Here is a 15,979-nt window from a genome sequence, read left to right on the forward strand (position 1 = left end):
AAATGAATAATCAAAATGAAACTAAACGAATTCCAAAACAAATCCACGAAACAAAATTAGTAACGTAACGAATCTATCCAAAAGGAAACAATTTTTTCCATTCTGCACATGCCTATCTGTAGTTCGCAGCAGATATACATATATGCACAATAATTAGCTGCACCCCCCTCATAAAAAAAAAATATGATTTCAATTTTTCAATTAACCTGTGCCTTCTTTATGCACACTATTCACAGTACCTGCCTCCTGCTGATGTGGCTTTTTTGCACTTTTCACCTAAATGTTGCAAGTGAAAAAAAAATATGTACAGTATTTGCAATATTTCATATTTACCAAAGAAACAAAATAATATTTCTCATTGGTGAACATGACAGGGAATACTATATGTCCCAAACATAACATCATTACCTTTTAGTAGCAGAGTATTCGATTACACACACGTACACATCTACAGGGAAAAAAGGAGCAGCAGTCAACGGATGCAAAGGTAGTGCTGGGCTTTCTTATTAGAAAGTCCAGCATGCTTGGAAAAGGGAGTATCTTGGGTACTGTTCTGCCTCCGAAAGAGTAGGAGACAGGAGATCTTAAATCTAGACTCACAAAGTCCATGAGATACTGCATATAAAAAGCTAGTGATTGAGTCATCCCATCTACAACTGAGTTGTAATTTGTGTTGTTGGCCAATCTTTGTAGCAAGTCACAAAGCGAGAGGCTGCAGCAAAAGATGATCTGTGTCAGACAATTGTGAACATAGGCACCAGTATTTATGTGTATTAAATGTCATTTATAAGGCATCATCTCAGTCCAGAAAGTAGATGCTGACCCTGGATGATTCCTGAACAAATGTCCATCTTTCTGGAGAGAAAAGCAAATGAAGACATTGTTAGGTGGAGTATTGGGGTTTTCTATGAGAGGTCATGAATATCAGTAAGTGTTACACATTATTTAGCAAACATATCATGAAAAATCCATCTGATGCTAGATCCACCTTAAAGTGTATTGTATGTCCAGCCAACTTTTTTTTTTTTTTTTTTTAGTATTGAATAGAGTAGGGAAGGGTAAGAAGCCTTGTCAGGCTTTGCTGCTATCCAGGACTCCATTAGATAGACTTTTCTTCACTTCCTTTTCTACTGATAGCAGTTTTAGCAGAGTTGTGGATGGAATTCATCAGTGAGAGGAAATATCTCTGATGGAGCCACAGATAGCAGTAAAATCCAACTGGGGTCCTAACCCTAGGAAAACAAGTACCATATATTCACCAACAAACCTTTTGTATTGTGCATTTATTGTCCTTTATTCACATAAAGAAACAGACATCACAAACTGACATTTCAAGACTTCAGGACCCTTTTTCTAAGGATGCTTGAGACTTGTGATGCCTGTTTCTTTATGTGAAAAAGGACAAAATTATTATATCAAGGTGGGCTGGTGGAGATCTTTATTATCCTATGATTGTACCACCAATTTATTATAGCACCCTGCATGAACTGAAGGCAAGCCTGTAAAGTATACAAAGGATACAATATAACTTCTCAAGGGTTCCTTACATTTTCCTACTTTATCCAAATAAAAAAAAAAAAAGTTTTAGCTTGATACTCTTCAACCAATAGCAATGATGTTGCTGAAGTCACAATAAAAGTTTGTTTTTGATTTGTCGCTGTGGGTTACTGCTCATTGAGGAAACCATGAATGCCAACATGTACTGTGACATACTGAAGCAGAGCATGATCCCCTCCCTTTGGAGACTGGGCTGTAGGGCAGTATTCTAACATAAGGACCCCAAACACACCTCCAAGACGACCACTGCCTTGCTAAAGAAGCTGAGGGTAAAGGTGATGGACTGACCAAGCATGTCTCCAGACCTAAACCCTATTGAGCATCTATGGGGCATCATCAAATGGAAGGTGGAGGAGCGCAAGGCCTCTAACATCCACCAGCTCCGTGATGTCGTCATGGAGGAGTTGAAGAGGACTCCAGTGGCAACCTGTGAAGCTCTGGTGAACTCCATGCCTAAGAGGGTTAAGGCAGTGCCGGAAAATAATGGTGGCCACGCAAAATATTGACACTTTGGGCCCAATTTGGACATTTTCACTTAGGGGTGTACTCACTTTTGTTGCCAGCGGTTTAGACATTAATGGCTGTGGGTTGAGTGATTTTGAGGGTACATCAAATTTATACTGTTATACAAGCTGTACACTCACTACTTTACATTGTAGCAAAGTGTAATTTCTTCAGTGTTGTCACATGAAAATCTATAATAAAGTATTTACAAAAATGTGAGGGGTGTACTCACTTTTGTGAGATACTGTAACTGTCCACCATTAGGATAATGTTTTTTATGTCATGGATTGTTTACTTCTTATATAATTGTATGCATGCATTTATGTGAATATATACAGTACATTTTTTGTTAAATGGAAACATTTCTGCTTGTAAGTCTTATTCTCTTCAAATAATAATGCAACATGGTATATTTATGAAATGCTTCTCTGTTCAACTAAATGGAAAGTGGGAGGAATTTCTGAGAAAATTTCATGCTGCTAAATCTCGCTAGATTTATTTTTATCAAGTCAAATTAATGCAAAATCCCAGTGCAAGCCTTTGAATTTGGGGAACTTTGGAGGAGGGTCACTCCCTAATGGTAATTATTGGTTTTACATTTATTTTTTCACAGGGGAACTGATCACAGCCGCATATGAGCTTGGAGTAAGTATTAATTTTATTGTTTAATCAATGCTCTCATTAACAGTTTTAGGAATTAGGCAAGTTTAATTAAGCATGGAGCAAAGTAGATTAATTTATTTTCAAATCACGGTTTTACTAACTTATAAGTACAGTATGCCACAATTTACTTTAAGTTTTAAATCCAATTAAACAAAATTATAAAGCAAAGATTTTACTGTATATACAGTTGCATGGCTTATTATCAACCCAAAATTTGGATAAGCTGGGGAGAATGAACTAAATCGGGTTAACAGTTTTAATAAGTTTTATTATTTAATAAACTTAATTATGGTGTCCTGATCCCTTTAGGTAAGACTCAAAGTCTGTTAAAGTGGCACTAATCTGGAGACAGTGTGGTCCTCACAAGCATTCATTGGTAGTGGTTTGGTTGAGGGGCATTCCCAATCTAAGAACAATACAGGTCATAGGCTAAATATAAGTCTGGCCAATGAACAATATCAAATAAGCAATAAGCAGTGTAACTATAGAAAGATATAGCAATTCCTCTGTCTGGCAGCCACATTAGCCAGCTATACTTAGGAAGGTGTGGATGAGGGGCACTGGATCCCAGAGTCTTTCTGAGCCTTCAGCGTAGAGTAGAGTACATTGGGTAGAGTTGAATGACCCTGGAAATGCAGCCCTAATGAAGGGGCCTCCAGGAGTTGCCTTGGATGAAAATCAAGCAGTGTTGGAAGAGAAATTGTGCCAAATCAATGGTTGAGAGTCCAGAATATATTTATATCCTTATAAAAATCTAAAGAGACAAGCCAACATGTTTTGGGCTACTGAGGGGGCTTCTTTATCAGGGCTTAATGTGTTGATTGAAATACAAAAGTACTGGATTCAAAATGGTTAGGATGATTTGGGGATAGTAATTGTTGATATTTTAAAGCAGGCTCTTGCGGTAGGTTTTGGCAGTCTATTTAAACCTATATACTGTAGGTCTAATGTAAATCTAGGTATAAAATTACCAATGAGTTTTTTTTTACGTAAATAAGTATTTGCAATCAGTGTAATTACAGAAAGATTTTGCATTTCTTTGGTTAATTTTACATGGGGGCATACAGTCATGGCCAAAAACATTGGCACCCCTTCACTTCTTTTAGATAATGCATCACTTCGCCCAGAAAATTGTTGCAATTACAAATGTTTAGGAATTCTCATATTTTATTTATTTATTTTGTTTGTTTGTATTGGTATGGCACAAAAAAGTGGAGAAAGAAAAAGCCAAATCTGACACATTTCACGCAAAACTCCAAGAATGGACTGGACAAAGTTATTGGCACCCTCAATTTAAAATCATTTGCTTCCTGTAACCATCAATGAGTTTCTTGCACCTCCTCTACTGGAATTTTGGACCACACTTTTTCGCCAACTGCTCCAGATTTCTCAGATTGGAGGGGTTCCTTTTCCCAACTGCTGTTTTGAGATCTCTCTACAGGTCCTCTATAGAATTTTTAGATCTGGACTCATTGCCGCTCAGTTCAGTACTCTCCAGTGCTAAACCATTTCTGGGTGCCATTACAGGTAAGGTTAAATAAAAATTACAGGAGCATAACAAATTTGGAATGCAATTATTTCTTACAATTTTAAGAAGGTGTCGATAATTTTGTCCAGTCCATTCTTGGAGTTTTGCATGGAATGTGTCAGATTTGGATTTTTGTTTCTCCACTTTTTTGTGTTATTCCAATGTAAACCAACAAAATAAACACGAGAAAGCCTAAACATTTGTAATTGCAACAATTTTCAGGGCGAAGTGGTGCATTGTCTGAGAAAAATGCAGGGCCAATTTTTTTTGGCCATGACTGTATGTGTTACAAATAACATTGGGAATTTAGATGCGGACACCAAAGGACCCACACTGGGTTGTCAAATGTTCAAAATTTTTAGGTAAAACTCCAGTTTTGTTCAGAAAAATACAATACCTTCCAGGGAAAACCAATGCTTTAAAGGCACTTTTGCTGCAGATTCTCACCTTTTTATTTATGAGCTAAAGTTACTATATCCTGTCTTGAACTGAAAAGGGGAGTATTGCTTTGAATATTAATGCCTGAACAGTCTCTGTGTAATAAAAAGAAGAAAAGCACTATGTTCATATGTTTAAAATCTTTGAAAATATCTTTCAAGTCATTTCAATAGCAAGTCATTTCTATAGAAAGGGTGGCAGCAATTTGACTTCCTGCTTTGTGCAGGCTTTTGGCAAAATAAGAAATTATATTTCTAGGGAAAATTTTAGCATGTAACCAGCATACAGAACACCCTCAGTTTGCCATATTGCAAGGGAGTTCCGTTTTTTTATTTTTGCCACACCGACAAATCACAGCTGCTCCAGATTATAATTAAGAGGTATATTTTATTAATCTCCACAATAGAAGTTCAGATGCCCCTAAAAAAACTGATAAAGCCTCTTACCCTTTCTAACTCATCCAAAATGGAAGAAAGGCTTTGGGTATTTTGGGTCTACTTCAACCATTACCATGCAATATAATGACTAAACTGTTATTAATACATATATAATAAATATTGTAAAATAGTTCCCAGATGTCTGACATGACGTTCAGGAACCCAAACTGAGCCCTCAAAGAGTTGAAGTGTCCAAATAATACGTAGGACATACAGGTTCCTAATGATCAAGGCTACATTCCATTTTTGAGTTTCAGTGTGTGATTCAAAAAAATCATTCATTTTTTTTTCTACTAGTAATGGCTTGATCAGTGATTTTTAGCGGAACTGCAACATTGCAGCAGACATATCGGACACTTTTGACACTTTTTTGGGTCCAGTGACATTATTACAGTGTACATAGCTAAAAATAGCCAGTGATTACTGTATAAATGTCACTGGCAGGGAAGGGGTTAACACTAGCCCGCTCAAGGGGTTAAATGCTCCCTAGGGAGGTGTTTCTAACTGTGGGGGGAGTGTACTGACCGGGAGTACAGAAAGATTGCTGTTCCTGATCACTAGGAACAGACTATCTCTCTCTACTCCCCTGTCAGAATGGGGATCTGTTCTGGCTCTCTGTGGAGCAATCGTGGGTGGCCAGCGGACATCGCAGCCGCTGGCCATGCACATTGGCTCCGGGGACGTGGGCGCACGCGCGTTCCTGCTATAGCTATTAAAGGGACGGACATACAGCTATGGAGATTCACGCAGCCGAGCCAACCTGCTGCAGTAAAACTGTGGCGGCTGGTCGGCAAGCGGTTAAAGCTGAGCTTCAGGAATTTAGTTACTTTGTAAAAAGTGCAGGCATACTAAGAGTTAAGTCCAGCAAGGCGCACGCCACCTCCTGGACTTATCTCTATTATTTACATCTCACAGGTTTATGGAGATCCTGGAAGATATACTTCTGGGAGCTCTGATGCTGGACCTTCTGGTCACAGCTATTTCAGTTGCTGAGTCGATGCAGCTTCTATGTCCGCCCCAACCCTCTTCCTGCCCAGTCACAGAAGCCTTGGTATTATGTGACCTCATTCAATATACAAAGGCTTCTGCAAATGGGAGGCATGGGCAGAGATGCTCTGTGTGCTTCTCTTGTCTCAGAGTCCCGAGTCTGTTCTCCAGGAGCTCCATAAACTTGTAAGATGTAAATACAATTGAGTTCAGGAGGTGACATGCACCTCTTTGGACTTAACTGATAGCAAGCCTGCACATTTATCAAAATGGCAGAATTCTTGGAATTCAGCTTTTACTATGATACTAAAATTATTTTGGAAAGTCTAATGTTGGTTGAACTAGATGACTTGTGTCTTTTTTTTTTTAACCTGACTATGTAACATTATTGTGGCCTAATGTACTAGGTAGCACTCCATTGGGGATTGACAGTTTGAGTACTCACAGCAACTTTAACTTATTAGTATGTGAGCCTGAGCAGGGCTATCTTATCGAGTGGGCACCCCTGGGCACTGCCCGGGGGCCCCAAGTGCACGCGGGGCTCCATCAGGGCCGGCTCAGGGGAATACAGTACGGAGGTCAGGTGGTACGATCGGTAACTGCGCTGCACAGTGCACACAAGATACTTGACACCAGGAAGAAGCTGTAGTGGGTGTTGTCAAGCCTCCCCCCCAATCCCTGTCCCCCATTGGTACAGTGGGTCAAATTTTTTTTTTTTCCCCTGCTCTGTTTGCCAGAGCGATGTGACAGGTGAGAAGAGAGCTGCGGGTGTATCTCCCCCCGCTCACCCCTCCCCTCTCTCCTATCGGCTGAACGGGAGAAGAGAGAGCGGCTCTAATGTAATTGGTTTGCCGCCTACCTTCCTGTCCGCTCTCCCCACTGGCCACAGGAGATGGCCAATCAGAAGACATTGGGGGAGCATCATGGGAAATGTAGTCCCGGAATATTGGAGGCCCTAGGTGTGTCCACAGACAGCAGGCTACAGCCCCTAACATGCCTGCACTCTGCTGGGGGGGAGAGAGAGCCTGGAACCCGGAAAAAGCAGAGGAATGAAGTGCTGAAAAAGAGGACTGTGCTGGGGGAAGCCAGAGAAGGAGCCACGTTGTACCCGCACAATCAGAGAGGGAGCCACGCTGTGCCCACACCACCAGAGAAGGAGCCACGCTGTACCGGCACCACCAGAGCGAGAGCGCACCACCAGAGAGGGAGCCACGCTGTGCCCGCACCACCAGAGAGGGAGCCACGCTGTGCCCGCACCACCAGAGAGGGAGCCACGCTGTGCCCGCACCACCAGAGAGGGAGCCACGCTGTGCCCGCACCACCAGAGAGGGAGCCACGCTGTGCCCGCACCACCAGAGAGGGAGCCACGCTGTGCCCGCACCACCAGAGAAGGAGCCACGCTGTACCCACACCACTAGAGCGGGAGCCACACCACCAGAGAAGGAGCCACGCTGTGCCCACACCACCAGAGTAGGAGCCACACTGCACCGGCACCACCAGAGTAGGAGCCACACTGCACCGGCACCACCAGAGTAGGAGCCACACTGCACCCGCACCACCAGAGTAGGAGCCACACTGCACCCGCACCACCAGAGTAGGAGCCACACTGCACCCGCACCACCAGAGAAGGAGCCACACTGCACCCGCACCACCAGAGAAGGAGCCACACTGCACCCGCACCACCAGAGAAGGAGCCACACTGCACCCGCACCACCAGAGAAGGAGCCACACTGCACCCGCACCACCAGAGAAGGAGCCACACTGCACCCGCACCACCAGAGAAGGAGCCACACTGCACCCGCACCACCAGAGAAGGAGCCACACTGTACCGGCACCACCAGAGCGGGAGCGCACCACCAAAGCGGGAGCGCACCCCCAGAGCGGGAGCCACGCTGTACCCGCACCACCAGAAAGGGAGCCACGCTGTACCCGCACCACCAGAGAGAGAGCCACGCTGTACTCGCACCACCAGAGAGAGAGAGAGCCACTCTGTACCCGCACCACCAAAGGGGGAGAAAGTCAGATCCACTACCAGGGTACAGACGTGCTACACTACTGACCAGAGTCGGCCTGGGCAACCCAGAGTGAGGGAACGTCCAACCGGAGGGATCACTGCTGTGGTTTCGCTGGGTCTGGTAAGAGGGCCTGATGGTCATTATCCATTACTGCTCCTAGGGACAGAGCTATTAGGAAGTGCCTAACCTGCTATCCTGTAGGCCTTATTGACCTTCGGACCAAAAAAAAAGGGGGCAGGGGATTGACACCATTTTTACTGCACCAGGTGACACCAACCTTAGTGACGCCACTGCTTTAGTCTTAGTAGCAGGGCTGACTGAGCGGGTACTGGCAGCACTTTCTGCTTGCCATCTCCAAGCTGTCACCTCCAGATTATTGCTGCATGCCTGTCTCGGCGGCTCCACCTCCACTCGCCCCCAAGCCGGGAGTCCGTGCATGTTGCTGCTGACTGGGAATATCTCACTCATGCAAATTGTGCAAGTGAGATATCGAGAGAAAGGATTTGCAGTGAATATTTTTAGGCAGCTGAAGAGGCCCATGATGTTTGTGCCACCTCCATGTGAACTAGCCAATCCCAGCTGTGCCTGCACTGGCAGCCACACCTATATTCCTGTGGACACACGCACACTGCGCTGTGCTGGAAGTATGGAGGGTGTGTAGCAGGTGGCAAATTGGAGGACACGCACTAGAGGCTGCAAAATTGGTGAGTCCACTGTACAACCCCCCCACCACCACCACCATGACAATGGCATATGCCCCTCCTTCTGATTCTCTAATTGAAAAAGACTGTCACTCTAAAAAGCTCCTCATACATGGATTGCTTTTCAGAGGCATTTGACAGGTGGTGAAGGGGTGATATGTTGCCTCCTTACCACCTATTTTAACCCTCTAAATCGAGGGTCGGCAACCCATTGACTGCAATCTACCCATCAATTATGGCCAGGTGATGGGTAGATCAGTGATTTTCTGTTTTGCCGACCCCCAGACCGCTCCTCCCACATTGCAGAGCAGCGCATGGAAGGAACTACCTTGTATGCTGCACTGATCCAAGCCGGCCCTTCTATCACGTCCATTGCAGGCGCTTGTGTGTGACATTACATGGGATGGATGAGAGAGGAGGGAATAAAAAGTCTCTGTGCCCTACAAACACACTTCGGCATATCTCCCAACTTTCTGAGACTGCATGGAGGGACACATTTAGGCACATAATATGGAGGCAAAGGGCTCATCTCTGCCACACCCCCATTTATGCTAACTATGAAGAATTATTGGAAAAAAATGATTGGGTAAACCCACAGGTGTTTTTTCATCCCTACTGAAAAGATTGACTGAAAGTTTAATGTAGTATAACACCTTTGGTGTTTAAAGCTGAAGTTTAGGTATGGATAGGGATGAGCCGAACACCCCCCGGTTCGGTTCGCACCAGAACCCGCGAACGGACCGAAAGTTCGCACGAACGTTAGAACCCCATTGACGTCTATGGGACTCGAACGTTCGAAATCAAAAGTGCTCATTTTAAAGGCTAATTTGCATGGTATTGTCCTAAAAAGGGTTTGGGGACCCGGGTCCTACCCCAGGGGACATGTATCAATGCAAAAAAAACTTTTAAAAACGGCCGTTTTTTCGGGAGCAGTGATTTTAATGATGCTTAAAGTAAAAAAAAAAAAGTGAAATATTCCTTTAAATATCGTACCTGGGGGGTGTCTATAGTATGCCTGTAAAGTGACGCATGTTTCCCATGTTTAGAACAGTCCCTGCACCAAATGTCATTTTTAAAGGAAAAAATCTCATTTAAAACTGCTTGCGGGTTTAATGTCATGTCGGGTCATGGCAATATGGATGAAAATCAGTGAGACAAACGGCATGGGTACCCCCCAGTCCATTACCAGGCCCTTTGGGTCTTGTATGGATATTAAGGGGAACCCCGCACCCAAATTAAAATAAGGAAAGGTGTGGGGCCACCAGGCCCTATATACTCTGAACAGCAGTATACAGGCGGTGCAAACAAGACAGGGACTGTAGGTTTGTTGTTAAGTAGAATCTGTTTGTAATTTTGAACATTTTTAACGTGTTTAGCTCCAGCCAAAAAATCTTTTCTAAGCTTTTTGGAAAACATAGGGAAGGGTTATCACCCCTGTGACATTTGTTTTGCTGTCTTTCCTCCTCTTCAGAAGATTTCACCTCACTTTTTTGTCCCAATGAAAAATGTTTTTTGAAAATTTGGGTTTTTTTGTGGAACAAGGATTGGAAAGCATCAGTGGAAAGGAGAAATTGTTTTCCCATATTAACTCTTACAGGAGAGAATTTCCCTTCCTAGGGGTAGATTTCATCTCACTTCCTGTTGTCTCCTTCCGTTTGCAAGTAGGAGTCGTTTGTAAGTTAGATGTTTGAAAGTAGGGTCCTGCCCTATATACTCAGCAGAAATTTGGGCCTTAGGTGTTGCTGTGGCCACAACACTGTAAGCCCTCACAGGGCCCTGCTGTGAAATATTAGATCAAGAATTGTAATTACATGCCCCTGTTGAACAGGAGCTGAAAAATTAGGCCTTAGGCACTGGTGCTGGTGCCACAACACTGCAACCCCTCACAGACACTCTAGTTGGAACGCAGGAACGAGCCCTGCTGCAAAGTATTGCATCAAAAATTGTAATTACACGCCCCTGTTAGACAGGGGCAGAAAAATTGGGCCCTAGGCACTGGTGCTGGTGCCACAACACTGCAACCCCTCACAGACACTCTAGTTGGAATGCAGGAACGAGCCCTGCTGCAAAGTATTACATCAAAAATTGTAATTACACGCCCCTGTTAAACAGGGGCTGAAAAATTGTGCCTTAGGCACTGGTGGTGGCGCCCAGAACCAAAAATGTTCTTACAAGCTATCAGCGTGATGATTGAGGAGGAAGAGGATAATTACTCAGGGATAGTCACTCAGCATCAGCATAGGCAGTCTTTGAAGGGATCTGAGATTTCAAAAAAAATTATTCGGTTACATCAGCATCAGGTGCTTGGTAGCTGGTGGTGATCCAAGACTCATTCATTTTTATGAAGGTCAGCCGATCGACCGAGTCGGTGGACAGACGCACCCTGTGATCGGTTACCACGCCTCCAGCAGCACTGAATGTGCGTTCCGAAAGAACGCTGGATGCAGGACAGGCCAGTAGCTCAATTGCATACTGTGCAAGCTCTGGCCAGTGATCCATCCTCAAGACCCAGTAACCCAGAGGATTTTCGGTGGGAAAGGTGTCCAAGTCTGATCTTGCCCCTAGGTATTCCTGCACCATGTAAAACAGACGCTGGCGATGGTTGCTGGAACCGATCATACCTTGGGGCTGCGGACCAAAAAATTGTCTGAACGCATCGGTCAGACGGCCACCTTCTCCACCGCTCCTTCTTTGACTGACCGAAGCCTCAGCAACACGTTGTCCAGAAACAGGAGTTTGTAACCTCCCAGTCTCTGGGAACGCGTTGCACAGACCTTTCTGCAAGGCCTCCCGAAGATGTTTCATCCTCTGCTCCCTCTGCGATGGCAAGATAAGGTCCGCAACCTTACCCTTGTAACGTGGATCAAGGAGGGTTGCCAGCCAGTATTGGTCCTTCTCCTTGATACCACGAATACGAGGATCCTTACGCAGGCTTTGCAGGATCAGGGAGGCCATGCAGCGTAGGTTTGCTGAGGCATTTGGTCCGGAGTCCTCTGGGTCACTAAGAACGACATGGTCCGCAGCCACCTCCTCCCAGCCACGTACAAGTCCATGTGTTTCTTGGGACTGATCCCTTAAAGACTGCTGCTGATGCTGAGTGCCAGGCTCCACCTCCATACTGACACAATCTTCCTCCTCCTCCTCTTCCTCCTCGTCCTCTTCCTGTGTGATCGGCGGGCACGCAGGAACACTGTCTGGATAAAGGGGGCCTTGAGAGCTAAGGAAGTCCTCCTCTTCCTGCCTCTGTTCTGCCTCAAGTGCCCTGTCCATTATTCCACGCAGCGTGTGCTCCAACAGGTGGACAAGGGGGACAGTGTCACTGATGCATGCACTGTCACTGCTCACCATCCTCGTGGCCTCCTCGAATGGTGACAGGACAGTGCATGCATCCCTGATCATGGCCCACTGGCGTGGGGAAAAAAAAACAAGCTCCCCTGACCCTGTCCTGGTGCCATAGTCGCACAGGTACTCATTGATGGCCCTCTGCTGCGTGTGCAGCCGCTGCAGCATGGCCAACGTTGAGTTCCACCTGGTGGGCATGTCACAGATTAGGCGGTTCTTGGGCAGGTTAAACTCCTTTTGGAGGTCCGTCAGCCGAGCACTGGCATTATATGACCGGCGGAAATGCACACAGACTTTCCTGGCCTGCCTCAGGACATCCTGTAAGCCCGGGTACCTGCCCAAGAACCGCTGCACCACCAAGTTAAGGACGTGAGCCAAACAGGGCACATGGGTCATTTGTCCCTGTCGGAGGGCAGAGAGGAGGTTGGTGCCATTGTCGCAAACCACCATTCCTGCCTTAAGTTGGCGTGGCGTCAACCACCTCTGAACCTGCCCCTGCAGAGCTGACAGAACCTCTGCCCCAGTGTGGCTCCTGTCCCCCAAGCACACCAGCTCAAGCACCGCATGGCATCTTTTGGCCTGCGTACTTGCGTAGCCCCTTGAACGCCTACGGAGCACCGCTGGTTCCGAGGAAGAGGCCATGGAGGAAGAAGAAGAGGAGGGGGTGGAGGAGAGAGGTGTGTCACAATCAGCATTTTGGAGGCGTGGTGGCGGAACAACCTCCAACACTACTGCACCTTGTCCTGCATCCTTCCCAGCTGCCAGCAGAGTCACCCAATGCGCCGTGAAACTTAGGTAACGTCCCTGTCCATGCCTGCTGGACCATGAGTCAGCGGTAATATGCACCTTACCGCTGACCGCCCTGTCCAGCGAGGCATGGACATTGCCTTCCACATGCCGGTAGAGAGCCGGAATCGCCTTCCGTGAGAAAAAGTGGCGTTTGGGTACCTGCCACTGAGGAACCGCACATTCCACAAACTCACGGAAGGGGGCAGAGTCTACCAACTGAAAAGGCAGCAGTTGAAGTGCTAGCAATTTTGCCAAGCTAGCATTCAACCGCTGGGCATGTGGATGGCTGGGAGCAAACTTCTTTCGGCGGTGCAGCAGCTGGGGCAGGGAAATTTGCCTGGTACAATCTGACGTCGGTGTACCAAAAGCAGATTGCCCACAAGTACTTGGCTGTGACACACCTAATTCTACACCTTCATTCCTCTCACTGCAGGTCTCAGAGAGGACTGAAGGTCTAGTGGGGTTGGAAATCTCAGCTGATGAGGAGCAAGGAGAGATCCTCTTTGTTCTTTGGTGTGGGTCTTTTAGATACGCTTGCCAACGAACTGCATGGCAGGTCAACATATGTCTGGTCAAGCATGTGGTACCCAAGCGGGAGATGTTTTGGCCACGCGAGATACGCTTGAGACATATGTTGCAAATAGCAGCGGTGCGATCTGATGCACTCGTCTCAAAAAAGGCCCACACCAAAGAACTTTTTGAATAACGCGCAGAGACTGCAGCGCCCTGCACATGTGGAGCTTTGGGGTGTGATGCAGTCAATGTGCTGCCCTTAGGCTGGCCCCTGGAGGGCATCCTGCCTCGTTGGTGATGTGCTGCCGCCTCCTCCTCCTCCTCCTCCTCCTCCTCCTCCTCCTCTCTCCTATCAGGCACCCACGTTGAGTCAGTGACCTCATCATCCCCTCCCTCCTCATCACTGGAGCAAACCTGGCAGTATGCTGCAGCAGGGGGAGCATGACTGCCAGATTGCTGTCCTTCTTGGGCACCCCCTCTGTCCGCGCTCATGTTACTGCCTTCATCGAGCTCAGTATCGTCATCAGAGCCTTCCAAACGCTGGGCATCCTCCTGGAGCATGTACCCAACACTGTGGTCAAACAGTTCGAGGGAATCCTCATGAGGACATGGTGGAGCTAGGGAAGGAGTCACTGATGACATTGAGCAGAGGGAAGAGGCCGCTGCTTTGCCAGACAAAGCACCCTGGGCATGGGTGAGAGAGGATGAGGAGGATGAGGACGGCTTGGTCATCCACTCGACCAAGTCTTCCGCATGTTGCGGCTCAACACGGCCAGCTGCCGAAAAAAAGGCCAAGCGTGTCCCATGGCCACGTGCTGATGAGGATGCACCGTCTCCACGACCAGCACTAGACACAGAGCCTGCTTGCCCTCTCTTATTGGCTTGTGACTGTCTGCCTCTCCTTCTTGGCCTTCCAGACATACTAATGGCCTGTAGCTGCACTAAGCTGGGATAGAACACCTGTAATTTTCTTCAAGTAGCTTTATATACTGTAACCAGACAAGCCTGCCTGTCAGTAGGAAGATAACAGGAACGGATCTAGCTGAACACTGTGAGCAGGACGCACTGTACTAAATGTAAATAGTCTAGCTGCCTGACCGTGGTACTAATAGGATCAAATAGAACACCTGTAATTTTCTTCAGGTAGCTTTATATACTGTAACCAGACAAGCCTGCCTGTCAGTAGGAAGATAACAGGAACGGATCTAGCTGTACACTGTGAGCAGGACGCACTGTACTAAATGTAAATAGTCTAGCTGCCTGACCGTGGTACTAATAGGATCAAATAGAACACCTGTAATTTTCTTCAGGTAGCTTTATATACTGTAACCAGACAAGCCTGCCTGTCAGTAGGAAGATAACAGGAACGGATCTAGCTGAACACTGTGAGCAGGACGCACTGTACTAAATGTAAATAGTCTAGCTGCCTGACCGTGGTACTAATAGGATCAAATAGAACACCTGTAATTTTCTTCAGGTAGCTTTATATACTGTAACCAGACAAGCCTGCCTGTCAGTAGGAATTTAACAGGAACGGATCTAGCTGAACACTGTGAGCAGGACGCACTGCACTAAATGTAAATAGTCTAGAAGATAACAGGAACGGATCTAGCTGAACACTGTGAGCAGGACGCACTGCACTAAATGTAAATAGTCTAGAAGATAACAGGAACGGATCTAGCTGAACACTGTGAGCAGGACGCACTGCACTAAATGTAAATAGTCTAGAAGATAACAGGAACGGATCTAGCTGAACACTGTGAGCAGGACGCACTGCACTAAATGTAAATAGCAGGAACGGATCTAGCTGAACACTGTGAGCAGGACGCACTGCACTAAATGTAAATAGCAGGAACGGATCTAGCTGAACACTGTGAGCAGGACGCACTGCACTAAATGTAAATAGTCTAGAAGATAACAGGAACGGATCTAGCTGAACACTGTGAGCAGGACGCACTGCACTAAATGTAAATAGCAGGAACGGATCTAGCTGAACACTGTGAGCAGGACGCACTGCACTAAATGTAAATAGCAGGAACGGATCTAGCTGAACACTGTGAGCAGGACGCACTGCACTAAATGTAAATTGCAGGAACGGATCTAGCTGAACACTGTGAGCAGGACGCACTGCACTAAATGTAAATAGTCTAGAAGATAACAGGAACGGATCTAGCTGAACACTGTGAGCAGGACGCACTGCACTAAATGTAAATAGCAGGAACGGATCTAGCTGAACACTGTGAGCAGGACGCACTGCATTAAATGTAAATAGTCTAGATAGAAGATAACAGGAACGGATCTAGCTAAACTGAATACAGTGTATATATATATATGCAACACCTGGGATGCATATATATACACAATACACTGTAAGTGCAGCTAACTGACTGACTGTTCTGCCTAATCTATCTAACTCAAATCAAATGACACTGTCTCTCTCTCTCTCTCTATCTCTCAGCACACCGGAACACACACTACACAGGGCCGCCGTGCAGGCGGCCTTAT

General features: G+C 46.2%; 1 protein-coding gene across 1 annotated transcript in view; it reads left to right on the forward strand.

The window, feature by feature from the left end:
• The window catches only part of TMEM260 (transmembrane protein 260), a 164,510-nt gene that overhangs the window by 20,053 nt on the left and 128,478 nt on the right, over positions 1-15,979 (forward strand). The window contains exon 3 of the mRNA XM_073610421.1: positions 2,675-2,706. Within this exon, the coding sequence (XP_073466522.1) occupies positions 2,675-2,706 (32 nt within the window). The remainder of the gene's footprint in view (positions 1-2,674; positions 2,707-15,979) is intronic.

The sequence above is a fragment of the Aquarana catesbeiana genome, linkage group LG13 (assembly GCF_042186555.1).
Source record: "Aquarana catesbeiana isolate 2022-GZ linkage group LG13, ASM4218655v1, whole genome shotgun sequence".
Lineage (NCBI taxonomy): Eukaryota > Metazoa > Chordata > Amphibia > Anura > Ranidae > Aquarana > Aquarana catesbeiana.